Consider the following 23,097-nt stretch of genomic DNA (forward strand, 5'->3'; position numbering starts at 1 on the left):
CAAGTCCAGTTTCGCTACATAAACATGGAGACGCTACATAACCATGGAGACTTGGTACATGTTGACCCTCCCTCGAGTGTTTAATATGGAGACTGAAAAGTCCAGCATACTTTGATGTTTTAAACCCTTTGTTGGGAAGTTAACCTGAAGACAGCGTGAATGCTTTAAATGGCAAAAACTTTCTTTTTAAGGTTAACAAGGAAATAAAACAGCTTCTTTGACCTGATCATCTCTCTACTTGGAGGTTTGGTATGGGCGTGATTTATGTCCCATTAACAGCGATGGTAATCTAAGGATATGCCAGGTTTTGGTGGTGGAGGAAAGCCAGAGCACCCAGAGAAAAACCACCTACCTCCGGCCAGTACCTTGTGACTGCCCCACATAGACCTTGGGTTTAGATGGTCAGATGCCTGAACCACTCTGCCACTGTGGCTCCCTTGGAAAAGTAAAATTAGATATGAAATGAGATAAAAAAAAATGCTCTACAGCCTTAACAAGTAAAAGCTTGTTTCTTCCCTTTCATGTTGTGGTGAGGAAGAAGTTTGTTTGCCTATTGTGGAACATCCAACACAAGCTGATCGTATAGGCCCTCCCAAGCTATTAACTTTTCATTTGTTCAGTGGTAGTGTTATCCGGAGGCAGGGTAGTCTAGTGGTAGGATGCCGGGCACGTGACCGAAGGGTTGCAGGTACGAGTCATGTCGGGGCACTGTGTTGTATCTTTAAACAAGATACTTAACTCTGCTTGTTCCAGTCTACTCAGGTGTAAATGAGTACGGGGTTTGGCAGTGCTGGAATTGTTGGATGCTAGCTGTGAGCGGCGATATGGCAGCACCGGCTGTATGCTCCCAAGGGAGTTGAGAAAGATATTGGCTGGTTGCAAAGGCCCTATAACCACGGATAATAATTTGTGAGACAACATACGACCGAGGTTGTGATAAAGTGGTATATAAAAACGTCAAATTATTATTATTATCCATTTTGTCTCCGACAGGTAGAAATCTAATTAAGCAGATCTCAATCTTTTGATGCCCATAATTGATTTGTTTTCACTCGCTCCACTTTTCTATAACTCATCTTTTGGTATCTGTGATACATGTTACTCCCGATCTCAAATAGAATGCTACGAAAATCACAATAAATCTATACTTGCCATTCTGCTTAATGTATAAATAATGAACCAATTTGTCAAAGATATAAGCGACATGTTTTAATTTCTTCAGTTAAATGTTATATACATGATCAATGTAATACAATTCTGTATATATTCCACTGTCCAATCATACAGATTAGAATGATTCATTCTGTATATAGCCCACTCTCCAATCATACAGATTAGAATGATTCATTCTGTATATAGCCCACTGTCCAATCATACAGATTAGAATGATTCATTTCATTGAAACCTGTCTATAATTTTCTGTATCAAATTTCAATTTTTTAAATTAGTTTTTGCTGACATTGTAATGTTGAGGTTGATCTAGCTCACTGGACTGATCCAAAATCCCATTTTTTTATCTCCACCTTGGATACAAGACCTCCACCAAGCACTTGGAAATCTTCCAAAATGGCCTCGATATTGCCAATAGTTTGAATGTCCGAACTTTTGTCTGTGTCCAGTAATATTGGCATCTTTCCCGCTATTCGATTCACCTACAATAAACATCAGTCACAATTATGGACTTAAGTTGAGGTAAATATGTGGTTATATAGACCTGAGAAAGTTGTATTAACCGAGACGAAGTTATTTCAGCTGCTATATAATGTTTTAATCATTAAAAAGAAGGAAAATATGAAAATATTTCTGAGGAAAGGACAGCATTTGGCAAAGGGGAATGTGATGTTACAACTGAAATGGTGTCATGATTTGAATATTAACCTGGTGTTCCTAAAAATTGTAACATCATTGCATAGAGATCGGTGATTTATGATATTGACTTGATCAAGTCAATATCATAAATCACCGATCTCTATTCGATTATGACACGACGAATGAGGATGTTGGAAAAAATGTGTGTCATCTATAATACGTGAATATATAATATGTAGAATGCATTCCAGTATAGTAAACACTGTTAACAACTCATAGACTGTCTTTGTAGGCTATCTTTCTGCTTGTTTTGATGCAATTTTCCACCAATACTTATTTTCAATACATGTATCACATCTTTTAAACGATTACTTCATGAGGATTTTAATTCACTAAGGAACAAAAACAATATGTAAACCATGTATTATTATTTGTTTCAATGAGATTCAATGAATGATTGAGATATTGAAACTTTGATTGTCATACCTTGAAAATTCATGCAAAAATAAAAAAGTTTTGTTGAATACAATGTATATCATGAAATATTAACTTTTTCACCCTCTGCACAATGAGGGTAAATTCTACCCTGACAGCAAATATTATTACACAGCATAACATATATAGTAATTACATATGAAAAGCGAAGTTAACACTGGATGGATATAGATTTTACCATTGAAGAGCGAATATTTGACTGGGCGATAGTTTCCTGGTAAACAGTATATATAAGTATGTTCTGTTCGAGAAGATTCTAACTAAAGCTATTACAGAAATATGTGTGGGAGGGTGCAAAAATCACTTTTAATAATGATTCTAAGGTGGTGGGGTCGGAAATTACTGTTACAATATATGATAGTGGGGAGATGGACAAAATAGATTTTAAGTAATGGGTGACAAGAAGTGCCTCTATTTCCCTTGATTGAATAATTTCTGCAGACATAACCTTTCACGGTCTGACGGCACAATAGAACTGGAGATGGTTAAAATGTTCATTAACTCTCAGCGGTTAACATGAAAGTGGTGAAAGTAAAAACACAGGGAAAGTTTCAAAATATACAGTAAACTTAATGTTCAAAAACACTGAAACCTCTATACACTACATACCGAAAATGGAGATTTGTCAAAGGCCTGAGGTTTCCAGAGAACGCCAATAAGATTTCCTCCATAGCGGTCGCAGAAAAACAGAGCATAATCACTGTAAACAGCCTGAAAACCAAAGTTAATCATTATATTAAAATAGAAAAGAGTCAGAAGGGTACGATATCCTTAGTTTGTGATAAACAAATTACATCATTGTCTCTCCAATGATGAAACACTCGGCATTTTGTATTAATATTTATTACAGAAAAACCTCCTTATAATGTCATTTTTTTTGTCCAGCAACAGTTTCACATTAAAAAAGGGTTTGGCCATATACCCTTAGATAAGGGAGATTTATAAAGGATATTGCTATTTCTTAACATTTTCTTCAGGTTGGTTAGTATGGACTGTATGGAAGTTCAAACAGTTAATGTTTGTGTCACTGTGTCAGGTTTTGATGACTAGTATTGTATGTACCCTGTCATCATCGTCAGACAAATGACATGTGAAGGTGTAAAATATGTACGACTTGGCAACTGGCTACTCTATAAGGGTATATGTACACTTAGCTGTTATACATATACGAAATGACAATCAAATTGACAAATCGATTTGTCTACGCTTTGTTTAATAACTACCTGTTAATAGATGTGCAGGAGTCTGTGAGCGGCTCAAGGACAATACTAGCATAGCTGTCAAACCTCCCTCATTAGGAGGGAGACTCCCCCATTTTTACCAAAATTTACCAATCTCCTTCGAAACTCCCTCAATCAAATCCAAACTCACACAAATTCAAGATCTACATCATATGGTTAAATGATCCCCTAGTTACTGCAGGGTGGGTGTAATGATCATAACAGGTGTGTCTGAATCAACTGAATGCATTAGGAGTTATTTTGGTACATAAAAATGGAAAGGTAAATTGAGCAAAGCAGTTTCAGTCACATTTCACACACTTTCTCCCTCCCTGGAAATGAGAAATGAGGGAGATCTCCCCCTCATTGGAGGTTTCAGAGGTTGACACCCATGTACTAGTTAAGATAACATGAAAGGGGGACCTAGAGAGATGTTGTTGGTTCGAGAGTTGGCCAATGAACTACTGAGGTACAATGTATTACAGTATATTACATCTGTTCATCAGCTGATCCAATCAATCTAAATATACATATTTGCAATTAAGAAAAGTTTTAAAATCCGAAACAGATATCGATAATTCAAAACATTGAAATCAAATTAAGGCAGAATTTTGCAAACAGTCTATAGCTGCATAAGTAGTGATGTTTTTATCCAAATTACCAGTAATGTTACACAAGTGATAGTTAGTATTGGGGAAAACGAATCCTGTGATTGACTGTTCAAACTGTCATTTATCGGAATCATTCCGTGTTACACTGACTGCAACTCGTGTTACCCACCCGTAGCTCCGACAGGTAGAGCTGTACTGGATCAAACTCGTAGACAGGCATCACCGTACTTGGCCTGTCTGTGAGGTACAGGGGGATTGTCGTTTCGTTGTTGATATCCACTGCCTGATTTTGACGCGGAACCATTCTCTGTCTCAGGTGTATGATCACATCGTAGATATCCATCGGTGGCCGAAATATTTGCTGCCGATTAAACAGAGGAACAGATTATTGTATACATACAATAAAAATGTATATATGAATTGATCCAAAACAAACACTGGTTTACTAGGGATAGAAAAATAACTAGAAAATATAAAAAAAAAAATTTTTTATGTGTCACAAATTTTAAACATTCAATACAAAATTTGAATCTATTGCGACGGTACAGCTAAGTAATGAAGACCATGCAATGAAGATATCATCAATATAATTTGTTCCATTTTCAGCAAACAGATACCTAGTTGCAAAATATGTGCATACCATTGAGGCAAAGATAACACTGTGTAGAATCTCATTAAGATTTGCAAATGTATTCAAATGTCCATTGTTTAACATAAGAGTGGTCCTTGTTTGTGACATGTGATGGAAATAAACAATCACTCGGTACACATATTATTTTAGATTTGATTTGACAAAGGAAAATCCTATTTTCCCACATTGGAAAAAAAATCTTTTAATTTGCTATCAGAAATACAAAACTCGCACCACAGAGTTTTTTTTACAACCATCTACTTCAGCAACCGGTCTGGTTTTGAGAGTATGAAAACTAGGCTGTATCCATAGTAACAACTGACCTTGAAGTCTGTGGCAGCTTGAATTTGACTGGAATTGAGCTGACTCTCCAGAACTTTGAGAGACTCCTTTGCTAGTAGGATGAGGCGCTGAAGGATAGGTGCCGTGGGCGACCCTGTCGTCCAATGGGAGCTCAGCTTGTCTCCTGGCGTGGAGATAAACATCAGGGGCAGAGTTTTCCTGTCGTTGGAAAATGTTGAAGAAATCTCTGCATAGTCACCAGCTATGAATAACAAAAGATACACATATAACCCAAGAACTTTCTATATGAAGATATAACATTGTAACTTCTTTTTGGGAAATTTATCCTAGAAAATCCTTGTAGATGCATAAAAGCATTCAAATTCTAAACTTTCCAGAAAACAACATCAGATAACTATAAAAGGTAGCTTGGGCCCCTTTCGCGTACCCAGTTCAACCAATTGAAACAGTTGAACCTGAAAGAAAATGACAGGTGCAGATCTGAACCTGACCTCAGGAATATCCGACGCGTGTAGGTTGAGGGATCTAGAGGTGCCTGACCCAAACTAAAATGCTGACTATTCCTAGTTTGTGTTATTTCTTTATAAAACAATGTCTATCTACATGTAGATTTTAACATATGTTATATAACTTAGTGGTCGCGTGAAAGAAGGACATATTATTCTTGATATATTGCTATTTATTCTCGGAAACTGTGCATTTTTTAGCTTTGCTTACAGTTCGGTCCCAGTGCGTTCCTTTACCGTGGAATATTTCTGCCCCACCTGAACCATTTTAACCGGGATACATGAATACGACCTCGGTCTGTGTAAAAGGAACAACTCTTGCCCAAACGATGAAACTGTTTATGAAGTGTGAAATAAAAGTGCCCCTATCGTGTTGTCAGAATTTAGGTATTGGACGCTTATAGAGTGAAATCTCAATGTAATGTCTCTTGTTTCATTTGTCACCTCAGTAACTGCTGGCAGATTTCATATTCCACTTTTACTGCCTCCCTAGTTATATTGCCAAACTCCCTTATATAATGCCAATATCTATCTAGACAAATGATGACAGTATAATAAGGTTTTACTGTTTATCAAAGTCATGAAGCACAGTAGTCTAGTGGTAGGACTTGGGGCTCGTGACAGAAGGGTTGCGGGTTCGAGTCACGGCACTGTGTTGGATCCTTGAACAAGATACTTTACTCCGCTTGTTCAAGTCTACTCAGCTGTANAAGTCTATTCAGCTGTAAATGAGTACGTAGTTGGGGCAGTGCTAGAATAGTTGAACGCTAGCTGCGAGCGCCTAAATGGCAGCACCGGCTGTATGCTCCCCATGGAGGTGAAAAAGACATTGGTCCAAATGCCGTATAACCTCGGATAAAAGTTTGAGAACTACTTTGAGACGACCTACGACTTAGGTTATGATAAAGCAGCATATAGGAACCTCTAATTATAATTTCATTAATTTCATCAGGCCAATATGCCAATCTGACACATAATGGGGAAAGACCAATTTGATTTTCCTTGAAATTCTAAAAGTATCTTACATTCATACATAGGTATACTATATAAATGCAATGACAATTTTATGACAAGGTTTTGTACAAATGATTCCCAAATCACTTACTCTAGTGTAGTACTTTATATTATCTATATTTATCTTTCTACTGCAAGTCCCTACACAAAGCCAACAGAAAATGTATTCATATATCTATGAATGAAATGAAATCATTGTCCTTTTGATGTTTTTCTTGCCTTTATACATAGTGCGAGACCATCAGAAGAAGCAAACGTTTAAGTGATGTTAGACTGTTCCAGGAAGTTCTTGCAATGATACAGATACCTCAGTGTTAGGGAATACCTATTTAGATCACTAATAGCTATAAATATAGCATGTCAATATATATACTTAATAGCATCTTTTAAATGTTCATGCTCATATGAATGCAAGTGAGTTACATACATTGCATGAACTTTGTTGCAAGTTTTGTTAATTGTATGTAACCAATCTTGTGTTCATATCGGCAAGAACATTTTAAAAAGCTGTTCACTTTCTTTTTATCATCAATGTTGAGGACACAATTACCTGTAAATTCTTGGTTAAGATTGACTAACAGTGGCGTTCTGCTCCAGTCGTGATGCGACAAAAGATGGAGGAACCGCAGAAATCCAACTAGTGGTGAGCTAAGGACACAATATAACATAGAGTAAGCAACATCTACAAAACATTTTATGATATGATTACCACTTATGTTATAATGTTTCTCATTAACTAAAGTAATAATAATAATTGTAATGTCACAGACTTGGGATCATATTATAATGTCACAATGGGGACAAAAGATAACAAACACAAGAATTTGGCTTAATTTGAGATTTCAAGAAAATGATTGGAAAAGTGTGTTTTATTTATCTGCAATCAACAATGTGAAATTTGTGCTATGCACACTTCCTCACTGGACAAAAACACAGCAAATTTTTGTGCGCACTTTACCCGTCTTTTAGATGTGGAATGAGGGAGATCTACCTCAATGGAGGTTTCATAGGTTTACACATATGGTTTTACTATATTATTATGAGTCAAGTGATAAAAAGTACCTTAAATTTATATTATGGATGTGACATCAATCCCTGATGAAACAATGAATTGAGAGTGACTGGTGATATTTGTTTTATTAAGTTAATGTGGGAACATTGTTATAAACATTTCCTCATAAATTTGTTTATAAATGTTTTATAAATCAGACTGATAGGAATTTCATCCTACATTAAGCCCAGGGGGTTCATGAGCTGCATCCCCTATACTTACTTTGGTACACTAAAGGGGCTAGGGGCTATATAGAGTATGGCCACTCTACGCTGCATCCCTATACCTACTTTGGCACACCGAACGGAGGGGCCATCGGGGCTATGTAGAGTAGGGCCCTATACTTACTGTGGTACACTGGAGGGGCTAGGGGCTTTGAAAAACTGGGCCCCTATACTTACTTTGGTACACTGAAGGGGCTAGGGGCTATATAGAGTAGGGCCACTCTACGCTGCATCCCTATACCTACTTTGGCACACTGACGGGGCTAGGAGCTTTGTAGAGCTTAGCCCCTATACTAATTTTGGCACACTTAAGGGGCTAGGGGCTATGTAGAGCTTAGCCCCTATACTTACTTTGGCACACGAAAGGGGTTAGGGGCTATGTAGAGCTTAGCCCCTATACTTACTTTGACACACTGAAGGGGTTAGGGGCTATGCAGAGCTTAGCCCCTATACTTACTTTGGCACACTGAAGGGGTTAGGGGCTATGTAGAGCTTAGTCCCTATTCTTACTTTGGCACACTGAAGGGGTTAGGGGCTATGTACAGTTGAGCCACCATGAGCTCCAGAGCCTCATCCCTTATGTGGTCGACCAGTAGCTGCGAGGAGACCCATCGTTTGGCCAATCGTACAGCTCCACTAAACGTGTTGTGTTGTTGCTGGACACTGCAGATTCAAAACAGATTTTTATTTAAATCATTGATTCCTTTGCCTTTCACACTTATTCACTGATAGTCAGTGGTTTAGGACATCATTTAATTTACTGGTAGTACATCGTGACAAAATAATGAAAATTCATACTTGAACATTTGCCTTCAAAAGTTTATATTTTCTAAAATGTCACATACATAAAGGCTAACTTGACCTTGATATTATTTTAATACAACATTTATTTACATGTATACTGAAGTTTTATGTTTCATGTTTGAAGAAGGATAAAGTTTTGTGCAAGACAAAAATTGCCCATGAGTGTTCTGGTATGTTTTGATAACATCATGACTTACCTATGTAGTGTTCTGTTAAGATTTGGTGGAGGCAAGACTTACCCATGTATTGTTCTGATTAGTTTTAGGAGTGACAAGACTTACCCATGTATTGTTCTGATTAGTTTTAGGAGGGACAAGACTTACCCATGTATTGTACTGATTAGTTTTAGGAGTGACGAGACTTACCATGTATTGTTCTGATTAATTTTAGGAGTGACAAGACTTAACCATGTATTGTTCTGATTAGTTTTAGGAGAGACAAGACTTACCCATGTATCGTTCTGATTAGTTTTAGGAGTGACGAGACTTACCATGTATTGTTCTGATTAGGTTTAGGAGTGACAAGACTTCAACATGTATTGTTCTGATTAGATTTAGGAGTGACAAGACTTCAACATGTATTGTTCTGATTAGGTTTAGGAGTGACAAGACTTACACATGTATTGTTCTGATTAGGTTTAGGAGTGACAAGACTTACACATGTATTGTTCTGATTAGATTTAGGAGTGACAAGACTTAACCATGTATTGTTCTGATTAATTTTAGGAGTGACAAGACTTCAACATGTATTGTTCTGATTAGGTTTAGGAGTGACAAGACTTCAACATGTATTGTTCTGATTAGTTTTAGGAGTGACAAGACTTACCCATGTAGTGTGCTGGTAAGTTTGGGTAGGGCAACAATCTCTTTCTCTAACTGTATTGATTCTGATGTGTCCCTCATCTTCATCATCCCCTCTGGCGTGCGATGAGACTTGATCAGGGCTATCTCACGGGTGTATGCAAGCTCCACTCGAAATATGTAATTATTCTGAAAAGAAGCAAAACAACAACTCTGAAAGGAAGTCTACCGAAAACTTGAATGTGCAACATTTAGGGAACTCTACATAAGGGACTCTTTGGAGGGTTTTTTAACATTAAAGAACTTTTCGGAGGATGTTTTTTACAGAAATGAGGAAGATTTTTCTGTTAGTTCTCTCAAACTCACCTTTTTGACATCTACATATCCTGGGGTTGTCCGGACAACAAGCTTGTGTTCATTAGACAAGATTTTTCCCAATGCTATGTGGAATGCTGCTTTCAGACGGCGAAATGGTTCGATCTCGTCTGGCCACTTACCACTTCCTTCCATCATACACACAACTATCAATCAGAAAATGTCATTTTTAGGGTAAACATTCACTTGCAACTAATATCCTATAGTTAGGCTGCAGTCCAAAGTGGCTGTCTATGTCGAGGACAAATTATCCTATTTGCAGGTTGTAGTTGCTAAACTTTTCCGATATTTATGGGATAACCCTACTGTTTTTTTCAAATGTGCGGCAGTATATCATGATTATACGGTCGCAAATTGAGTTTAACTGGTGACGTGGTTATAAGCAATGGAATAATCATTTACTGAAGTCAAAGAGGACAAAACCTTTTTGAAATAATGCTGTAGCTAAATGGAACTTACTCTTGAGAACCGGTATGTGCGGAGGAGTGGGTTTGGTTGGCTTGGGACACTGAAAGGTGTCATCCGCCTCCATCAGTTGTGAAGGGGCGGTGGCCGGAAGGGGTGGGAACACCTGGAAACATGAAAACACAACATCCATAAATTATCTGTGATTCCAATCAATGGAATTCAGAGTAAAACATATGTGAGAACATCTCAAGACATACATTAACACCAGACATAAATTATCACTGGCAATTAGGCAAGACAAGTTGAACCTGATAACAATTATAAAACAAGTTATTTTAACTTATATTAATAACTCTTGTTGGGTCAGATGTTTGCGCCCGGGGGACTTAATGTGAGAAGAAACTGGAGTACCCGGAGAAAACCATTTCACGTCTAATCGAGACACTGAACCTCAGCCACCTTATTGAAAGGCAAGTGTCTAGACGACCCTGTCTTCTGTCAAAGTTACCCGAATGTTTAACTCACCTCTGTATATCTGAACGCTGGGGACGTCCCCTGTATTGAGTTGATGGTAAGAGGCAGGTCTTTGAGATTACGCAGGATTTTACACAGCGAGTCATAAGTGCGTGTAACGGCTATAGTCTCCTCCTCCCCCGTGCCATAGCACCTAAAACCTGCCTTCGACCTGGCCGGCAGATACAACAGCGGATCAAGCTGATGGCCAATGTAACATATGGATTCGGCCGGTATGCCAGCTTGTCTGCAATAAACAAACCATCACAGACTTGTAAATGATTATGTCCCTCTACCCTGGAACCTCCAATGCATCAATGTTTATGTTTACAGTTGTGATGAGCCTAAACCGTGTTGCAGCAAATCTATACTTTGTCGAAATGAGCCTAAACTCTATATATGGCAGCCTTATATTACTAAACACCAGAGCCTGAACACACCTGTTGCGATCTGTGAGTGGTACTGTATAATGGCAAACTTTTGCTCCAGTTCAACTTCCCTGTATTTCTACCACCCATACTGAGGGCCAATCTATTGTTTAAGGGGAACAATAGTAACCATCATAATAAACATAGTAATCTAATGTGAAGGGCAAAAGTAACACCATCATAATAATAACAATAATTTGAGGTTCTTATATAGCGCTTTATCACAGCCTGGTTCATAGGTCGTCTCAAAGGGGTTCACAAATTATTATCCGTGGTTATAGGGCCTTTACAACCAGCCAATATCTTTCTCAACTCCCTGGGGAGCATACAACCGGTGCTGCCATTTCAGCGCTCACAGCTAGCATTCAACAGTTCTAGCACTGCCCAACCACGTTATCAATTACAGCTGAGTAGACTGGAACAAGTGGAGTAAAGTATCTTACTCAAAGATACAACACAGTGCCGTGACGTGACTCGAACACGCAACCCTACAGTCACAAGCCCAGCGTCCTACCACTGTGCCTCCTGGGTGATTATGGATTTTACAAGTGTTTGGGGAAAGCTTGACTGGACGAACGTTTCAATGTCCACAGTAAAATGTCAAGGTCTTGACGCTTGTTTCCAGCCAGAAACTTAATGGCTTTAATGAAGGCTGCTTAACTTAAGTCTGAGCTGACTAGGAAAAAAGTACACAAGATCTGAAACGTATACCTGGGTAGAAATAAGTAGACAATATATTTACCTGAGTAGAATATGTTTGACAGCTTCAGAGCAGACTGTCCTCTTAATAGAAATTTCATTACTGGCTTGCATCCAAACAACTGCCTCACAAATGCTGCCATCTTTAAATCGTCGAAGTTCAGATTTCTCTCCCCAAAAACTACGAAAATCTTCTGCCTAAAAATTAAAAATTAAAATCTGATTGATTGAAAAGTGTATAATTTGTCAAATCTGTTTTACCCAGACTTTTAACAACTTAAACACCCCTCCTTACCCCAACAGAGAATTTAACTTTTTTCCAGGACCAGATAAGTTCATGTTGAACAGAACTATTGTACTTAAGTGTATATAGCATGTCTAGTTTGTTCAACACCAGTAAATCCAACAGAAACTTTTCCCACTTTAAGAAAGAAAAATTCAACCCAAGTGGTAAGACTCAAAAGTGTCTTACCAAAGACTCTGCAGAGGGCTAGACTTTTGAGAATCTCACACACCAAGGGTTGAGATTTTTTACACTAAGACAAGGAATGAATATATTTTTCCTAAATCAAATACAAGTTCTGATGGCGTGATCATCCATCCAGAAAATCCAATAGTTTCCACCCATGATATTCTATAATTGAATATTGGACAATCTGTGCAAAATCAAAATCCTGTGTTTGAATTTCCAGCTATTTATCTCCATGCTGATATAAGTGTGTTATTGTTTTTCTTTCAATGAAATGTACGCATTCTGTTTTTCACAATTTCATCATCTCACAAATAAAACTAAAATTAGACACTAATAAAAAATTCCTGATGTACAGTACAGTAAATCATTATATTTTTGACCTGCCAAAGTTCTACCTTTATTCATTCAAAACATATTTCTCCGGTGTTTTATTGGCCCACATACATGTATGAGTACTGTACTGCTAACGCTACGTAAGATATTTATGCACAGTCAAGTGGTCTAAAGAAATGTCGATACTCACCTCTGGAGAATCTGCTGGGGGTCCCTTTTCAATTACACTAGTACATGTATCTGGGTTGAGTAAAACCCCAACAGTTATCTGCCCCTGACTGCCTGGTGTAGGTGGGTCATCATTTATGGACCACTGTTGTGGACAGTACAGATACAAAGTGGAATGAAAAACATCATATACACAATATGACACGCACAACATTTAATTACTCAATCTGTCTCTTACTTACAGAATCTAATACAAATTTCTTATTAGAAACCTCCTTGGTATTGTAATAGGAGAGGGAAAATGTACGACCAGACTAGGGTTCGAACCTGGGACCCTCCGAACTCTAGACGGACATTCTACCAATTGAGCTACCTGTTCATCGACGATCGACCAAGTCCAGTTCTGCTACACAATGAAGAATCAAATTAATATTCTCCAGGGATGATAATTCTTTGAACCTAGCACTGGTGTACAAGTAGATGTCACTATCATGGTATCTGTGTTCAGATATTTAAAACACATATCACTTCTACTGAAAATGGTATAGTAAAGGTGGCGTTCCAATAAAGCAACTTTTTAAACTAATATCCAAATCTTCTTTTCAGAAATTTATACAAGCTATCAAACTCTACTGTTCTTATTTAACAGTAATATGTTGATTGCTAGAACATGTCATAAGATTTCTTAATACAAAGTATTTCAGCCAATTGTCTTTGATCCTGACTGATTTATTGGTGACCCAAACTGACCTGTGGTGTAGACTCCTGTTTGACCTGTAGAAGTGTGATTCTCCGGTCCAGTGCACGCTGTAATACGGAGATCAAACTAGGAGTTACCGTGGCAACCACATCACCACCCAAGTCCATAGCTCTGTCAGCCAGGTCAAACTTGGTTACGGATGTCTCCAGACAGGACAGATCTCTGATACTGAAAAATTTCATTGGTGCAAAAGTTATTATCGTCTTACTATCTACACTATCACATCCTGTCATGTTTCCTAGGTTAGAAAAATGAATGCTAAATGAATTTTTGAATGGCAGTGAAATCCTGATAGCTTGTATTGTTTCTAGAAAATTGTCCAACTTTTTTTTGACTGCAGCAAAAACTTAACATTGATTTTAATTTATTTGACAAGACATTTTCACTCTTAGAAAGCCATTTTCCAGACTATAAGAGCCACATTATTATCAAAGAGTAGCAATATTCTCTTTTATAAAGTATGATGATCAAATAAGTATTTTAAGAATGTTCACAATATCTGATCATAAAACAATCTACTTATGTTCGGGTCATTTGGATAATGTTATATTTGCTACCTGATAAAAATTCACAAAACAGAAATTCTGCAAATTAACTTTCTTTTTGAGTTAGTTTCAACTATCAAATATCAGGACTTGAAGCACAGTGGATATTAATTTAATACTTTATAATCAAGAGATTGGGGATTTAATTCTCCTGGTGAAGATGTTTTTTTATGGAAAATGAAAATAAAATAAATATTTTAGTTTGGTATAACTCTTTCCATATAATAAATAGGCAATCAACTACCTAGTCATAAAAAACCTGAATTGGAACTCTTTTTCAATGGAGATTCAACACTGAGCATGGTACTCACTGCCTTAATGTGGTTGTCCAAATTTAAACCCCATCAATTTGTTCCAGGAACAAAACCTCTTAAGGTTCTGGTTGACACCAGATAATTAAAAGTATATGCAATAGTAATGACATCCCCTTAATTACAATATTTTTATTGTGGGTATTTAACCCTTTCACCCCTATGTAACTTAAGTTGACTCCACCACACATTGATCTGGATGAGTTCATTATGGTCTACAGTGGTGAAAAGGTTAAACAAGAAAAAACACTCCAAACATTACAAAATTATAATTGACGAAAATCCTTGTATCACCAGTCTCTGACTTTTTAAAACTAGAGGAACTTACTGAAATACATTGTCAAACTTGCGGAGGAAAGGAAGTGGTGTCATGAAGAACAGAGAGAAGCTGTCAAGGGAATGATCCTCGAGTAACAGCATAGCCTTTCCAGCCTCGTAGTGAACCTGTAACAGGCGATGGGTCAACATACAGTAAAACCTCGCTATACTGCCACCGTTGGTATAGAGATATTTTGACATTATAAAGAGGTTTGGTGATTCTTCCAGAGAGATGAATAAAAGAATTGTTAAGATTTTGATGACATATACAGATGTAACTAACCAGTGTCTTTTTTTACATCTTGGCTTCGTGTAAAATAATGCACTTACCAGACGATGAAGAGGTATTTTGCTCAGCTAGGTTTATGTAATGTCAACGGGAGATTTATAATAAAATATGACATGTAAGAAACAAAAGTCTCTTTATTTCTCATTCCACTTCTATATCAAATTTCTCACTGAAAAATGAAACATGACATTGGGAGCAATGTACTGTAATGGTACAAATGAATGTCTCACCCGGTTGTAACACGACTTGTTCATGCAGGCACAGATGTTGAAGTAGCCAGTCACATCAACAAACACGACATCAAAAGTCTCAAGGAAATTTGACAACAGAGGGCGCTGTGAATCTTCGCCATCCTCACATGATGTAATACCTTCTGTTGTCCATTCAGATTTAGCTGAAAAATTGATGCACAATAAAACAGAGTTAATTTTTTAACTTGTGCTTACATTGACAGAAAAGAAAAAGAGTGCTCCTTTATTTCCAACTTAACTCGTTCACCCCTGAAATTTCATAATGAACTATTCCAACCTTTGAATTGGAAGAGTTCTAATGTGTCTTCAGGGGTGAATGAGTTAATGTCACTCTAAGGATGAAGGGACTTCCAAAAAATTTTTGATCTCTCTTTGATAGGTTTTTAGCTAGACTTCTACAAGCAATTTTCAAGTAAAGTATTTTATTCTGAATTCTCTTGTTGTTATACATGATTACATGTTATAGATACTTACAAAGGTTTAGGAGTGTGTTTCTGAAGACCTGGTAGCTGCTCATCATCTTGTTGAGACGTCTTTTTGACAGCAGATAAGCAACATACATGGACAGGATGTAGCCAGAGAAACCGCCGTAACCCTGTAATGTACCGTATCAAGGTTACTGATCTTTGCTCAAAGTGTACCGAGGTAACAGACCTTCCAGGAAGGTGTCTACACAGAGTTCTATCACACACAAGTCTGCATAGCTCCTTTGATAGAGTTTTTTTTCTCCCATTTATGTGAAAGAATCTGTAACTGTCTGTTCTATCAGTTGGGTGGTCGGGTGGGGCAGCGGATAGCGCACTTGCCTTTCACCAAGGCGACCAGGTTTTGATTCCCAGATCGCGCGTGAAAAGGTATTGGGTCACCTGCCCGACCACATTATGACCCAATGCGTGCTTACATACGGGCCAACAAGAGTGATTGATATAAGTTTAAATAACTTGTTTCATAATTGTTGTCAAATAAATAAAGTTTATATTTATAAATGTTCCACCACTAACTGTGGACAAGCCATTATACCCATATCAACTGTGGACGAGCCATTCTGCCGAATAAAACTGTGGAACTGGGGCCAAATATACCAACCATATCAAGTTCCCGTTGACGAAGCCAGACTTTCAGCAGGTAGATGCCCTCCCTGATCCCCTGGCTATCTCCAAGTGTATTGGTCAAGTGGTCATTGTTCTGGGTCAAGGTCAGGTCACTAAGAACTTCCATGTTGTACAAGGGTGTTGCCGGCTGGTCCCCTGTCAAACACAAGACTTCTCTAATATAATCAGTGATTATCTAAATAGAGAATTGAAATAGTGAAACCCTAGAACACCTTAGGTTGCTGTTATCTTTGAGACACATATGATCAGCATCTACATCCGTTATATGATTTAGTGGACGTGTAAAAGAAGGACATGATATTCTTGATCTGTTTTTATTTATTCTCCGAAACTGTGCATTTTTTTAGCTCTGCCTATAGTTCGTTCCAAGTGTCTTGGTTTATTATGGAATATTTCTGCGCCACCTGAAACATTTCAACGGGGATACACGAATATGACCATAGTTCTATTTTACATAAACTTCACAAAAAAGCCACAATTTAACAAATATGCGTGTGTATAGGTATGTATCATAAGTTACCTTCCTCTACGTCCTCTGTTTCGCCTCGGTACCACTGTTTTCTCACATTGTTCTTGTTGATGTGGAAACGGTTCAGTTTGAACAGGCCCTCCTCAGCTATCACATGCAGGTGTACAGTCACTGGCTTTCCTGTGTCACCTGTAACACAATGAAATGATGCAGGACTGAGCAAATGTTCAAAAGGGGAATTCAACCATGAATGCAATAAAAATCCCAGTCACAATTTGTGATTTCTAAATACAGTAGTCTGATAATAACATTTGACCTAAGTATTTTTTTCTTCAACTTTTCCCTACCTTTAACTTTCAGGATGAGGATAGGCTTGTAGTGGCTGCCATGAAGGTAGGTAAAATGAAGGTCCTCCACCTCCTCCTTTTTCCTCAGGTGTTTTGCGAGGACGGCGAGGTAGAGGGCTCTCTTCCTCAGGTACCGCTGGTTCAGGTTGTCCTTACTCTGTAGACATTCCTATAATAAAACATTTGCTTGTCGTTTATTAACTAGCTTTGTGATTATCTGCATGCTGTTTATCCATGTTAATTCTACTTTGTATCTAATGTTTGTCGCAAGAATAGCACTACAATGCTAATGTTTATTGTTTTAAATATGTGACGTTAAATACAATTTCTTGTATCTTGTCTTTTATAGAAACATACTCCTTGCAAGTATGATCTTTTCGATCAAAACTTTCACATTTTAGAGAGTAAAGAAATATATTTCTCAGTTAGCAGGTAAAATTAATTTCTAATGTCTACCTTGATGTAGAATATATACATTATTCTCCTCTAACTGCTAAATATAGGTTTCATTACTTCGCGCTCATGGTATATTTTTGGGATAATTTCTGTGCGAAATACTCTCACAAGGCATAACATCACACCATTATAATTTACTTTTGTGATACGGGAGAAACCAAATATCCATTTCCCAAATATCTCTGAAACACTATTATCAATCACCAGTAATTAGATACCCAGTGATCAAAGTAAATTTATTTTCATTGGACCTTTTCATCTGTATTGCTAAAAACAATGGGTCTCATAATGTTAAATTCAAGTATTTCCAGTATTTCCAGAGTCCCATCAAATTCAATGAGTTTGGACTCGGGACGCATTTGTAAATTTATCACTGACTACCTCCTATGTAAAATGTTGTACACATGGGGTAACTGGGGGTCAACGAATTCACTGAAGCACCTATATACACTGAGATATGGAAATACATTTGTACTTACCACTGGCATTGTCACAGAGATGTCTAAAGTCACGTTTGGTTTGACACAAGTATTGGACAAGAAGCTGCCAACCATCTTGACTTCAGCTGGAGGAAGAAATTGGAATCGACCTTTGACAGCTTCTGGTGACTGGTGCAATGGAACTTTTACGAACTTTTTCGGTAACCAGTCTTGGTCCATCAGCTGAAATAAACATCACACAAAAAACATCATAATTTGTTATAAAGTTGATATCCACTTTATATTTATCCATATTTTTTTCCCAATTCAGTATAATTACTATTTCATCTTAAAACTGACAGAGTGCTAAAACAATTTGTATATAATACTTCAAAATTTGATTTGGCGATGAATTGAAGGAGATGTACAAAAGAACATTTAAGAATAAAAGGAAAAGGGACTTCGAAATTTGTTGTTGGTAAGCAAGGTGGCAAATAAAACAAGGGGCATTATCTTTGAACATGTATAAAGCAGATTATGTCCCAATACATCTAAATATTGTTAATGATGACAAAGTCACATTGTTTTCTACCTATTATAATCAAATTGATCTACTATCTCCTTTGAAACTTAATGCCATCAATTAGATGTTAATACCAATTGTACCATACTGGATCAATCATTCTATAAGGAGTTATTTGACATTCACCTGGGTCAGTTTATAATATTCTAGTCACACTTACCTCGTGAGCTTTTCCTTTGGTAATACCCAAAAGCATATCCTTGACAGTGGTAAAGACTTGTTCAATTTGTCGTTGTCGTTTAGCTTTCAATTTTATTTCTGACAAAAGCTCTGTAATCTTCAGAACAAGAAATTGAAATTAACAAATCATATTAAACACAATGAAGCAATGCAATACATTAGAAACAAGAGGCCCATGGGCCTTAACGGTCACCTGATATATTTATACAGAGAGTTGATATTTGTTTTTAACATGAACAGAAATATTATTCAAAGTGACAAAAAAACAATAAAACCACCTTATTCAATATCTAGCATGCAGATTTAAGACTGAAAAGTATTTGAAACTAGCACCTCTGATTCTAAACAAGGAAAATGAAGAAATTTTATTTTAGCACACAGACTTCATTGGGCCCCACCCTACAGCCCTTGGGGGTAGGGATGGCTCAAAATTTACAAAGTATCAAACTGTCAACTTAGGGTTATAATTCCAATCAAGTTATCAACATGTAATATTCAAAGTATCATTTGCCATTATAAACCATAACANGCTTTTAAATTTCAGTCAATTTTACCCTTTTTGGCCCCACCCCTCAGGCCCCTGGGGGCTGGGGACCATATAATTCTTAATTTTAGTTGACCTTTGGCCATGGAAGATTTCTGCAAAATTTCATTGAAATTGGTTCAGGGGTTTTGGAGAAGAAGTTGAAAATGTAAATTGTTTACGGACGCACGACGGAGGACGCCGGACAAAAGGCGATCGCAATAGAAAACTAGTGTACTTTTTTAATCTCCAGCACCAATTTAATTCTTAGTACTGGTTTAAAGACTATTTAATATTTTCATTGATGAAATTAATTGTACCAATGAATCTCAGTTACAGCTTAATAATGGCATAATGTAATATTAATAGGCAAAATATATATGATACAGTCTTGCATGAGTTTCCATTTCATTTGAGATTTATATGAAACAGAGCGCATGATTAATTAAATTTAAATCACTGCCTCCGCTAGGGATCAAACCCGGGACCTCTGGCTTACTAGTCTTATGCTCAACCGATCAAGCTAAAGAGAAGTTCTCCCTAGCCGAGCGATATATTGCGGCTAGTATTTACCAGGGTTACATATATATGAAATTTTGTGACTATTGTGAAAAGCATGCTACTGTACGTCAGTCATTCCTGAAGTAAAAAATTCTGCCATCTTGTTTTCTTTTAAAATTTGAATTTTTTGTGCATCATAAAATATCTGAAATAACACATTTATCATGTACTTAATATATATTTATAATAACTTGTAATACATTTTGTACTTGCCAGAAACAAATAAACATATGTAGTGTGTGTTACTAATTGTTCACAACTTAACACAATATACATGCATTACAGGGTTACGTTTTTGCCAGCTATTTTTGTGGAAAGGGCCCTGAGCAGTAATTGTGAAAATATCATTGGCATTTGGCAAAAATTGGGAAATATCATCAGTGTTCCCAAATGTACAGGTTTGGGAAAATATCAAAAGTTTGGAAAAAATAAAACCTGCAATGTGATTAGCAAAATTTCTTTTACCTGTTTCTTAGAATAAAAATTATAGCAATAAATAAACACATCAATTCAAATTTCCGTTATTTATGTATTTTGAATGCTTCTACATTGCTGGTAATATTTTGAATGTTGCACATATAACGACTGGAAACTTGAATAAACATGCTTTTTAATCCAATTGGGAAAATAAAAACTGAAATTGGGAAAATGCCGGGTCATTTTTCAATTGGGAATGGGTCCCTGTTACCAGACCCTACACAATGTATAAACTTGGCAAAACCCCTATATTAGCTATTCTTACAAATTAATGCAGCTTAGTGAATCAATCTAGGATTCATCATAATCATACATTTTAATGAACAAAACAAAGATGTATAAACTTTTTTTTTGTTATTACCTGCATACGAAACAGACTTGAGTGGTAGAGGTTCTCAGTCTCTTTCAGCTGGTTCAGCTCATCATTAGTGGGAGGCTTGAACAATTTTTTTTTGCTGATTTTTGTTGATAAAGATGTGTCAATTGCATCTGATGATTGCATTTTTGAATCAATGTCTATGTCATCTTCAAAATCATCTTCACTTTCATCTCCAACATCACTTTGTAAGCTGTCTTCATCTGCATCAAAATCATCCAACTCCTCGCTGTCTTCATCGTCGTCATCCGTTTTCTGGTGTTTTTTGTTCTGTTTATTTAAGAGATAAATTTAATTTCAATTTTTATGTCATTTAAAACGTATATTTCTCTACACTAGATTTAAATACTACACTTTATTTACATTTACAAAGTTCTGTGATTTCATTGTGGAAAAACATGGGAGTTAGAATTTTACAGGCAAAGTCTTTCATGAATATGGGTGAAATAACTGTTTTTAGATTGTTTATGTGTGTGTATCTATATTTCATCTAAATTCTAATACATGCATAAACTAAATTCAAACTCCTGTAGAAAATATCAATTTACTGCATCCTTTTTTGGAATGGACAATTGCAGCAAGAAAACTACAGGGGTTTGGATATAGTTTCTCACAAGAACCCATAATTGATACACATGCAAAAAGTGTTGTTGTTTGTCATAACTGGAAGCAAGTTAACTGGCAAATCGATCCGAAATCCGAACTTGTGAATAAAACAGAAACCACGTTTCCAGTTTGTTTACAAATGTTCAGAACCGTGTAGTGATGCGATTCTAATGATAAACGAACCTTGTCAGGGTCGGTGTCCTGATTATTCTGTTTTCTCTTCATGTTGAAACTGGAAAATATATAAATCACAGTTAATCGCCTTTTAGAAAAATGATTTGAAGATATCTTCACCAACACGTGTACATGGGAGTCGCCATCTTGGAGTTACTTTACACAAGCAAAGCCAATTGAGCCATGTGCTTGATGTGAACCGCTAGTACATGCAGAATAAAAACGTGCACTGTTAACGGTTTGAAATTGTTTAGATGTTTATCATTAATGAAACAAAATTCTATTTTTATTTCAATGTATTTGAGAAGTGTTTATTTCATTATAACATACAACGATTTTTTAAACGATTGTTCTCACCATATTAATTAAATGTTTTCATAAAAAAGAGTTGTTTCCCTTCACACAATAGTTCTGAAAAGACCTGTTTCAAATCCACTCTTATAGCACCTTTGAGGTGTAATATCTGACTGTTCTGAAGCATTCGGAGTAAGGAAAATGAAAAGTATAACAAGACCCAATAAATTACAATATAGATAGATATCTAAAAGTTGCATTGGAATAATTGATTTGAAAATCAAGATATTCAATTGCCGTCAATATTGCTTTTTTAAGATGTCATTTAGATGATGGAAAATACAATTGGCTAATCTCAATAGCAGTATTGGTTTGTAACTAATTTATTAAAGCATGGTAGCTGTACTAATTTGGATACGTGACCAACGTTCGTGTTCAAAGTTCAAACAAATCATCAACCTTCAAAGTTGATCAGAAAGGCTGATTTAATTTCCAAATTCACGAAGGAAATACACATTTCCCTAATTCAAATTTTGAAATATCCTATATAAAAATAAAAACACGTAGATTCTACTAAAGTTTGATAAATTATTCATAGACTAATATCAATATTGCTATTGAAATTCGCTGTCAATATTTTTTGCTATTAAAAAAAGAACAAAAGCAAATACTCGCCAGTGTTCAATATGTCTCTGGATATAGTTAGAAAGCTCAATATTTTTCAACGTAGTGATTCCGATTCGTTCTTTTCGCAAATCGATGTTTTACTTCAGTTGGCCATGCTGCATTAGAATTTTTCATATCTAAAAAAGTAATTACAAAAGAGGCAGATATATATAACGCTTCAAATATGGCCAGTATCATGTGTGTGATTTCCATTACGTCCTGACCCCAACGAAGGTTTTCGTCTGTTCAGGGTTTAACTTACTCGCAAAGGTAATATGACTCGTGACGGGTGCGAAGGAAGACACTGCCGTAAAGAACGAATAGGGAGGTGAGAAAAGAAAGAATAGGGAAGTGAGAAAAGAAAGAATAGGGTAGTGAGAAAAGAAAAGATAGGGAGGTGAGAAAAGAAAGAATAGGGAAATGAGAAAAGAAAAGATAGGAAGGTGAGGTTTGTTTAGGGAGGTGAGAAAAGAAAGAATAGGGAAGTGAGAAAAGAACGAATAGGGAGGTGAGAAA

At 36.6% G+C, this 23,097-nt stretch overlaps 1 protein-coding gene across 1 annotated transcript; it reads right to left on the reverse strand.

The window, feature by feature from the left end:
• Positions 1-1,023: 1,023 nt before the first annotated feature.
• Positions 1,024-21,760, reverse strand: LOC110453737 (nucleolar protein 6-like). The gene is made up of 23 exons (XM_021502842.1): positions 21,631-21,760; positions 20,827-21,111; positions 18,885-19,001; positions 18,202-18,384; positions 17,267-17,435; positions 16,971-17,108; positions 16,425-16,585; positions 15,813-15,933; positions 15,318-15,481; positions 14,809-14,924; positions 13,615-13,792; positions 12,887-13,009; positions 11,935-12,089; positions 10,777-11,011; positions 10,303-10,414; positions 9,835-9,989; positions 9,494-9,657; positions 8,375-8,527; positions 7,140-7,237; positions 5,090-5,310; positions 4,305-4,496; positions 2,914-3,015; positions 1,024-1,652 (listed from the first exon to the last, which is right to left on the reverse strand). Exons 1-23 carry the CDS (start codon positions 21,670-21,672, stop codon positions 1,485-1,487), a joined length of 3,552 nt encoding a protein of 1,183 aa, XP_021358517.1. The 5' UTR covers positions 21,673-21,760; the 3' UTR covers positions 1,024-1,484.
• Positions 21,761-23,097: the final 1,337 nt, after the last annotated feature.

The sequence above is a fragment of the Mizuhopecten yessoensis genome, unplaced genomic scaffold (genome assembly GCF_002113885.1).
Source record: "Mizuhopecten yessoensis strain PY_sf001 unplaced genomic scaffold, ASM211388v2 scaffold7493, whole genome shotgun sequence".
In the NCBI taxonomy this organism is placed as follows: domain Eukaryota; kingdom Metazoa; phylum Mollusca; class Bivalvia; order Pectinida; family Pectinidae; genus Mizuhopecten; species Mizuhopecten yessoensis.